General features: G+C 43.6%; 2 protein-coding genes across 2 annotated transcripts in view; one reads left to right on the top strand and one right to left on the bottom strand.

The window, feature by feature from the left end:
• Positions 1-10010, top strand: part of T265_10312 (hypothetical protein) — a gene marked incomplete at both ends in the record, with an annotated part of 43400 nt that overhangs the window by 6215 nt on the left and 27175 nt on the right. The window contains 2 exons of the mRNA XM_009176646.1: positions 4947-5021; positions 7140-7500. Coding sequence (XP_009174910.1) covers positions 4947-5021; positions 7140-7500 — 436 coding nt within the window. The remainder of the gene's footprint in view (positions 1-4946; positions 5022-7139; positions 7501-10010) is intronic.
• T265_10313 (hypothetical protein) overlaps positions 1159-10010 on the bottom strand; it is a gene marked incomplete at both ends in the record, with an annotated part of 25012 nt that continues 16160 nt past the window's right edge. The window contains one exon of the mRNA XM_009176647.1: positions 1159-1340. Within this exon, the coding sequence (XP_009174911.1) occupies positions 1159-1340 (182 nt within the window). The remainder of the gene's footprint in view (positions 1341-10010) is intronic.

The following is a 10010-nucleotide window of genomic DNA, read 5'->3' as shown; positions in this document are numbered from 1 at the left end:
AAGATATGGAGGTAAGTATCTAGGAACAATTTGACACTCTAAGGAATATTTAAGGACGTAGTGGGTAGCAACTTCGATGGTAAATTTAGCGTTCTACTCAAAGGTGGTCGTTTGAAGCAGGCAACTGATTAGGGTTAAACACCGATTCCTAAAGACCATTCAAGACAATAACAAGACGAAAGAAATAACAATATTATTTCGTGGCAAATTGAAAACCAATCAATGTGCATAGTGTCCGTCTGCAGATTTTCTTGATGATTTTGCTATCCTTCCATGCTACACGTGTTGCATACGGAGAATATTGGAGAATGTTGACATCCGAAAAGAAAAGGGTTTGACCGCCTGTCTTTAGAGTTTGCATTCCGAAGTCAACGCGATGATCCGTACTTTTTTGGACAGGATTATTTGCTGCGCAGTTATTAGAAGAACCATGAACGCTCGTTATTCTATGATGGTGTTCTATGATCAACGAACATGATTCAAGGATCCTCGAGTTCGCCCCCGAAGAAAGTTGCTTTAGTAAACCAAATACTCTGATGGCGCAGACACTTCTTTTATTTTGTTTGTGATTATTCCGCGGTCACAAACCGCCCAAAAACTGCGGGTTTCTCCCGGGAGACATGCTTCTCAGGAGGCGTCTGTTGGGTCTTGGATGCTCAAATCAAGAGTGCCTCAATTCTGTTGCGGTTAACATACGGAAGCTCCTAAAAACATCTGATTATGCGGCCAAAATGTTTTCCAATTTGTCTGCTTTATCGTTAAGCGCCAATGAAAATTCTTCTTTAAAAAGCCGAAAACCTTCACAGCCATAAACCAATTCCTGTGGTACCAATACGGTCATGAACACCGAACAGGAACCAGTTTCTTTGCCTTTACATGTTATAAATATGCTTTCATAGAGGTGCGAATATGTTGTGGAGTCTTCAGTGCACAGTTGGTTACTACTCCTTCCACATCCACATTATGGAGATGCACCCCAAACAAAACACCACAGATATGCTCATCCATGTGTCAAATGGGTCAAAATTAGCCACATAATTTAAATAAATCCGGCAATCTTGAAAGTTTGCTGTAGCACACCTCATCTCTGGAAGACTGCCAGCCCACCCATCACAGAACGTATAACCATCTGAAATGCACTGTCCTTATTGGGACATTTCACGTAGGGTCGTTTCGAGGAGCCACGTGAGTACTCGGCAGATCTCCACACTGTATCACACACCCATCGAACGCTTCTTTGGTTGACGTGAGGCCCGAAAAAAAGTAGGGAGTGAAGATGTAAACTTCTAGGAAAGAAGTGTTCACTGGATTGATCGAACGTTCTTCCACGTTGTCCCAAACTGTTTAGGCCGGTTACAAAGAGAAAAACGGCACATTGGGTTTAGATGTTAGCAGAAATTCACCCATCAGGAATAAGAAACTTTATTCGCTTAGAAAAAATCACTTAACTTCTCATTCATTGACTGATTAGTCAACACTGCGAAGTATTTTGAATGGATCTCCACTCTACGCCCATGAAATCTCTGGAATGACAGCTTGGTATAGGGTGGCTTCTTAAGATACTCTTCAGTGTGTGCTAACTCCGCGGGATAAACTGGCTACTCATAAGTAGTCAGCTCCTTGTCCCTGTTCACCACGATGGGTCAGATGAGATGTTACTTATGGATACTAACGAAAGTGAAAGGCGACAGTTAGGTACGATTGTTTTACCCCGTCGGTGTTCATCCTAGTATGTTACAAAAAATGGACCAGCAACTGTATGGTCTTCAGTTGAGTAGTATCTAACTAGAAGTAAGAATATTAAGGCAACAGCTCTTGCAAGATAAACAATAATAAGACCAAAAACACCATAGTACTAAGCTTTTTTGAAGCGAGCCCCACCTTTGCCGAATTCCGAGATGAATGTATTTTTTCGCTAGGTATTGGATGTAAAGACGCTTGTAAGTGATGTCTGATTCGTGCGAACCACCTGGGTTCGGTTTACAGTTGCTCTGTTGCGTTTTTGAATATCAAATTAGAACAAATTTAGCCTGGAAACATCAAAACAGAGAGATCCAGCTTGGTTCCAGATGGGTCTCTCGAAAAAACCAAATTAGTTTGAAAATGAGTGTATTTCGATAATTTCGTGCAATTCGGTCTCAAGTAGAACATAAGGTTGACGGACACTGAAGGACTGCACCTACCTGATAAGCCCCAAGAAGAGCGAAAACGGCCGTAGGCTGTCGAGGAGTTTTCAGCAACCTTATGTTTCGTACTGTCCATTTGCTTCCTTATAAGGCAAAATATCTAGGATAAATAATCATTGGTAAGCACTTCTCCAGAACAAGATATGGAGGTAAGTATTTAGGAACAATTTTACACCCTAAGGAATATGTAAGGACGTCTTGCTTAGCAACTTCGATGGTAAATTTAGCGTTCTACTCAAAGGTGGTCGTTTGAAGCAGGCAACTGATTAGGGTTAAACACCGATTCCTAAAGACCATTCAAGACAATAACAAGACGAAAGAAATAACAATATTATTTCGTGGCAAATTGAAAACCAATCAATGTGCATAGTGTCCGTCTGCAGATTTTCTTGATGATTTTGCTATCCTTCCATGCTACACGTGTTGCATACGGAGAATATTGGAGAATGTTGACATCCGAAAAGAAAAGGGTTTGACCGCCTGTCTTTAGAGTTTGCATTCCGAAGTCAACGCGATGATCCGTACTTTTTTGGACAGGATTATTTGCTGCGCAGTTATTAGAAGAACCATGAACGCTCGTTATCCTATGATGGTGTTCTATGATCAACGAACATGATTCAAGGATCCTCGAGTTCGCCCCCGAAGAAAGTTGCTTTAGTAAACCAAATACTCTGATGGCGCAGACACTTCTTTTATTTTGTTTGTGATTATTCCGCGGTCACAAACCGCCCAAAAACTGCGGGTTTCTCCCGGGAGACATGCTTCTCAGGAGGCGTCTGTTGGGTCTTGGATGCTCAAATCAAGAGTGCTTTAATTCTGTTGCGGTTAACATAAGGAAGCTTCTCAAAACATCTGATTATGCGGCCAAAATGTTTCCAATTTGTTTGCTTTATCGTTAAGCGCCAATGAAAATTCTTCTTTAAAAAGCCGAAAACCTTCACAGCCATAAACCAATTCCTGTGGTACCAATACGGTCATGAACACCGAACAGGAACCAGTTTCTTTGCCTTTACATGTTATAAATATGCTTTCATAGAGGTGCGAATATGTTGTGGAGTCTTCAGTGCACAGTTGGTTACTACTCCTTCCACATCCACATTATGGAGATGCACCCCAAACAAAACACCACAGATATGCTCATCCATGTGTCAAATGGGTCAAAATTAGCCACATAATTTAAATAAATCCGGCAATCTTGAAAGTTTGCTGTAGCACACCTCATCTCTGGAAGACTGCCAGCCCACCCATCACAGAACGTATAACCATCTGAAATGCACTGTCCTTATTGGGACATTTCACGTAGGGTCGTTTCGAGGAGCCACGTGAGTACTCGGCAGATCTCCACACTGTATCACACACCCATCGAACGCTTCTTTGGTTGACGTGAGGCCCGAAAAAAAGTAGGGAGTGAAGATGTAAACTTCTAGGAAAGAAGTGTTCACTGGATTGATCGAACGTTCTTCCACGTTGTCCCAAACTGTTTAGGCCGGTTACAAAGAGAAAAACGGCACATTGGGTTTAGATGTTAGCAGAAATTCACCCATCAGGAATAAGAAACTTTATTCGCTTAGAAAAAATCACTTAACTTCTCATTAATTGACTGATTAGTCAACACTGCGAAGTATTTTGAATGGATCTCCACTCTACGCCCATGAAATCTCTGGAATGACAGCTTGGTATAGGGTGGCTTCTTAAGATACTCTTCAGTGTGTGCTAACTCCGCGGGATAAACTGGCTACTCATAAGTAGTCAGCTCCTTGTCCCTGTTCACCACGATGGGTCAGATGAGATGTTACTTATGGATACTAACGAAAGTGAAAGGCGACAGTTAGGTACGATTGTTTTACCCCGTCGGTCTTCATCCTAGTATGTTACAAAAAATGGACCAGCAACTGTATGGTCTTCAGTTGAGTAGTATCTAACTAGAAGTAAGAATATTAAGGCAACAGCTCTTGCAAGATAAACAATAATAAGACCAAAAACACCATAGTACTAAGCTTTTTTGAAGCGAGCCCCACCTTTGCCGAATTCCGAGATGAATGTATTTTTTCGCTAGGTATTGGATGTAAAGACGCTTGTAAGTGATGTCTGATTCGTGCGAACCACCTGGGTTCGGTTTACAGTTGCTCTGTTGCGTTTTTGAATATCAAATTAGAACAAGTTTAGCCTGGAAACATCAAAACAGAGAGATCCAGCTTGGTTCCAGATGGGTCTCTCGAAAAAACCAAATTAGTTTGAAAATGAGTGTATTTCGATAATTTCGTGCAATTCGGTCTCAAGTAGAACATAAGGTTGACGGACACTGAAGGACTGCACCTACCTGATAAGCCCCAAGAAGAGCGAAAACGGCCGTAGGCTGTCGAGGAGTTTTCAGCAACCTTATGAGTAGTGCATTACAAAGATATACATGTATCTCGATATCTCGAATATCGTAGCGACTGAAATATGAGGCGGCCTGGTGCAGCACATTCAGTTGCCTGAGAACATCACAAATGAGAGATTCAGCTAGGTTCCAGGTGAGCCTCTCGGAAAACCAAATTGGTTTGTTTAGCTAAATTCGATCAGCCCCTTAAAGACGCACTTGCTCAAAACTTTTTCCAACATTTAAACGTCAGCCGATGAGACAGAACCTTCCTAGCTTACAGTGTCACTCTGTTGTCTATGGATGGACCAGGTTACTGAATGTCCGTTGCTCGTGTAAGGCAGCTGCCTTTAGCAGATGTTTTACTAAAACGCCGTCACTTTGATTATTTCCCACAGACTGCGAGCCAAGTACGCATCGGACAAAATCCGAAATGCGATTCACGCACCTGATAGCAAAGACGAGGCTGCCAGGTGAGTTGTCTGGTATGGAATATTTTTCTACATTTGTCTGACCTACAAACTGCCAAGTCGTTTTCATGACCACTCACTATAGATAGGTAATTAAGTCTTGTAACTTATGGGAAGAGAGAGTTCGGAATTTTTGATATACCGTCAATCCTTCAAAGATATTCTTTTCTGGGAAAGACAAGACCAGTCTTCGTCTGCGTGTGGCTTCCGCATGGTGGCAAATTTGTTCGATGACCTGGGCAATCACCGTGATTTTTATCTTAGGAAATTTTGTATTAACCACTACTCATTTGCCGCAGGAATACAGTACTATTAGTACGTGCACGTCACGCGGTTAGGTTTATCACTCCTGTCAAGTTTATGAGCATATGCAACCTCTCTACAAAGCCATTATCAGCAAACTCAACTGCGTAGGTCACTGCCGTCTTCCTGGATGAGGACCTCGAGACGGTCCGTATCAATGGTTGGAGATATTGTCAGCCATGGCCTTGTCGCGCCACCAATGGGGCTCGTGCATCCAAGCTGTTGCCTTCAATGCATAGCTCACTTCTCAATCCCACCCACTTAACAGCCCACTAATTTATCAGCTCCCGCCTCCAATGCGCAGCTATCTACCCCACATCCCCGAATCATCGGTGAACGAAAAACTGTGGCAGTTACAACCACTGTGCGGCAAGTACGCGGTTCTTACAGCTGACAATGTTGATGATGAGATAGCTAGTGTGTTCAGAACACTTGCGTGAGAAAACTTCAAATCTACCGTTGTTTCTAGCGGAGTAGACAAATGCTGCAAATGGGAATTTCTCGGCCAGTTTGGATAGAACCTTAAAAGTAGAATATCATAAACGAGAGGGATCAGTTGATTCTCTCGCAAAAACCTAATTGATTTGCAAATGAGTCTGTTTCTCGAAAACAGTCCAATAAGGTTGACGGAACCTCGGGGACTGCGCCCACCTGATGAACCCCAAGAAGACCGAAACCGGTCGTGGGCTGTTGAATAGTTTTCAGTAACCTTGTGAGTCGTTTCCTCTATGAAAACATTAAAAGATCTTCCGAAAAAATAAATTCCTATTGCAAATTGATATTCTTGCCTTTTTTAAAAGCTTGGTGGAATCTTTCACCCTTATTGTGTTTGAGGTCTATTTAGCCGACGTTTACCCAACTGAATCGTCCAGCTCACTGACACCTGCTTTGTGTTTTACAGTGGAATGGAAAAATGATTGTGGTTGCAATGTCTTGAATCATAAAAAATCAATAGTCCTCAAACATGTGCAACATAACTACTATGCTGTGGAGAGGTGAGGAACTGAAGGCTGGATGGTCAAATACTTGACTCATAGGTTGGTGGAATTTGTAAAGGTACACGTATGACCTATGTTCTGTCTTTCCCAAATCATATTACTACATATAACAGAATCTTCTAGAACAGGGTGAACGACAGTACCGTACAAATGCAAGCCGGCTCATATTTCACGATGACCCAGCCGATGAGCGACAGCTGGTCTCCGTTCGAGCGAGACGACAGTTGTCCACTATCGAAGTTGACGCATGAATGGCCACATGGAACCCAATATATGTAGGCAGAAAATGGGGACGATAAGTCTTGAAAACGTCTACACTAACTCCAGTTTCTTGTGTCGCTTCTCGGTTCACTAATGTCCTGCCACCCTCAACAGTACAAGCATTCTCAATCCGACTAGTTGACCTCGGGCGTGTGTCCCTGCCCTCTCCGTCTGTCCAGTATGCTTCAGTCAAACCTGACGCGGTTGTGTTTACACGTGATCGTGCCACAAATAGCCATCTAAGTGCGTGGGTATATGAACTACCAGACTAGTTGCGACGTTTGAATTCACACTACTCTGAGCTGACATAAGCTGCTTCTTGAGTCATGCATACTGGCATAACGAACAAGTGACAGATGGTAGATTTCAATTTGACCAGTAGATTAGGACCTGTGCAATATGAGCGTAATGATGGCTTTTGGAAATGAGGTGACATTTATCCAAACTAGGGCTGTCGGCATCCTCTTTTTCTCTCAGTTCTTTTCAAGTACTCACGAAGACGCTTTTTGTACAACTCTTGTTACCTCATGACCTTGTGAATTTCGTCCTTTTTTTGCAGAGAATTGGCATTTTTCTTTCCCGATTACGAACCACCCATTGTTACGGTTCGTCGTCCACGTGTACAAGTCACGGAGGATGACGTTGGTGAACCTCAGCTGTCCGCGGTATCATCCGGATTCGGTGAAGGAATACAACGTACGGTGGCCTTACTGCGTCCAAAAGCTTATTTCATGTACAAGGATTCCATCTTGGAGAAGATCAAAGAAGCTGGATTTGTGGTCGCGTCGCAAAAGGAGATAACCCTGAGCAAGGAACAGGCCGAGGACTATTATAAAGAACACAGAGGGGAGACGTACTTTGGAGAGCTCACTACAGTGATGTCAAGTGGACCTTGTCTTGCACTGTTACTTGCACGGCAGGTACTAATGAGGATGTGTTTTTACTTCTATAACAACAACTTCCAGCGCCTGACAAAACTTACTTTGCTATTCACTGGCAACGCAAACGAGTCCTTGGATCCCCTCAGTTTATGGTACTACCATCTGTTTACTCTCTGTGGGGAAATTTCTCGGCGCGGTAAAGCGAATCAAACAGATGGATGAGAATGAATCTTGGAGGGTGTCTAGTGGCAAACTTTTCATACGCGAGCTCACTTGGAAACGGGGAATATTTTTTCTTTAGGTTTTTTGTTTTGGATGAAGCCGAAGTTAGTTACACACGTGATCTTAATGCCAAACTCATTGTTCAATTTACTTTCTAATTAGTGTTCGGTCCTGCTGCCGGAACACGCTATTTGCGAGGTTACTGAGAGACCTCTGACAGGATTCTCCGCTTGCGGCTAATCAGGTAGACACAGTCCTCGACGTTCAGCTCTTCAAAATTTTACCCAACCCTTTTAGTGGTATCGGTTCACCCTCGTTTGAACGTTATTTGTCATTTTTGCTTTCAAAAAAGTGACCACCAATGAAAGTCAGGTTGTCGGAAATTCAAGTTCCCTGACAAAAGTATGGTTTGCACTTCAAATCTAAGAAGGTCGACACCAGTATCAGAAGCTAACACACTAAACCGGGTCATTTTTCATGGCAAGCTTAGGGTGAACAGACTTCCAGGATTTCCTTGAAGTTCCTAATTCACTAACGATAGCTCCAATGTTACACGGGATTCGTAGTCTGTCTAACGAGTAAACCCAAAACTTTGTGAGGAGGTCGGCACAACGATGAACTTACCAAGTGGAACCCAAGGTTGACGGAAACTCGGGGATCGCGCGCCTACCGGATGAGCCCCAAGAAGGGCAAAAACGGTCGTGGGTTGTCGAAGAGCTTTCAGCAACCTTTTGAGTACTTTCCTTTATGAATACTTACCAGGTACTTTTGGACTGACTGGGAGTCGTTTACAGGATCTGTAGAGCTCATTCACATCAGTCTCATTTGAACAGCCTTTCTCCGTCCCTGGCACAGTTATTCTCTTTTGTTCTCACCGAATTCGGGAGGCACTGGGCGTATGTTTCGCTCTTTTTAGAGTTCATCAGTAGTGCAAATCGCTGAGCGAGATGGGTTTTTGAAGACCGGACATCTAACAAGAGAGGCGATTGTGTCAATCAATCAATCAATCAATCAATTTATCAGCTATAAACCGTGTGCCAGTAGTGCATTGGTTCCAGCCAACACGATCACCCAGTAGTGCATGGTTCCAGCTAACACGATCACCAAAAAACAGGAGTGTGGGGCATGCGGCAAAGCTTCGGAGGCAGCGGCATTTTGAGGTTGTTCGGAATTTAGACAGTTACGCACTGAAGGCGATAGTTTTGATGCACGCGGCAAAGCCTCGGAGGCAGTGGCATTTTGAGGTTGTTCGGAAATTAGACAGTTACGCACTGAAGGCGATAGTTTTGATGCACGAGCGCCACTGACTGCGCGATCGGGCCGTTTCTGCCGTTGTCGTTAACCCCGAGGTGGTAGTTGCCCACCCGTAATAAGTTTATTGGTTGGTGTTTCCCTAATTCGTTGTCAGGTCATGCATTGTCCACCTCTCGGGCACTTTCACTTAGTACAGGACTGGGCAAAAAGAGCTCTGAAAGGCAGACGGACTTCTGGTGTGCAAAGTACATTTCCTTACCAGCGCAACCCATGAAGTGTGAATTATTCACGAACCGCAGGAGAGCTCCCTCTTCCTAAGACCATCTGGCCCACTTCAGAATAGCTAATCCGGTGTTCCCACCAGACATGACTTCGGAGAAATCGATGGTCAAACACTGACATCTTTCGTTCATCCTCTGTTCGGAGAGGCCATGTCTCTGATTCATAAAGAAGTATAGTCGACCGATGCATTGCAAAGTCCGCTCTTGACAGACAAACTAACGAGCGTGTTATAGCTACTCGACCAGCGCACACTGAATAAAGCTGAATCATCATGTGTAAAGGGGTGGATTTGATCACAAATGGGCCATGTTATTGGTTAACTGGACGCTTTGCACAATGACGCATTGACTGCCCTGGTTGTGTCGACCGATTGCTCCACCTCTTAGGACCTCCAAGTTACATAGCACCGCGGACCCTCAAATTCCGCTGTAAATTTTCTGATTAATTGCAGACGATTTCCTAAGGGTTGGACAGTTCACATCCACTTCTGGATTCATCGCGACACCATGTTCCGTCAGTATATTGGTTGATAGACGGAAGTCTCGAAGAATCTTAACCTGTTCGAGACAACATTTGTACACATATTGATGAACAAAGGGTTTTGCAGTTGTTTTGGAAGAGGGCTGTTATACAGCCAACTTGCTGATACTGTGAAATAACTTTTCAATCATGTACAGTTGTAACGCACCACTCATAAGGCTGCTGAAAATTCGCCGACAGCCTACGACCGGTTTCGCCATTTTTGGGGCTCATCAGGTAGGCGCAGTCCCCGGGTTTCCGTCAACCTTATG

Source organism: Opisthorchis viverrini (genome assembly GCF_000715545.1).
Source record: "Opisthorchis viverrini unplaced genomic scaffold opera_v5_357, whole genome shotgun sequence".
Classification (NCBI taxonomy): domain Eukaryota; kingdom Metazoa; phylum Platyhelminthes; class Trematoda; order Opisthorchiida; family Opisthorchiidae; genus Opisthorchis; species Opisthorchis viverrini.
This window is presented reverse-complemented; position numbering and strand designations above follow the sequence as displayed.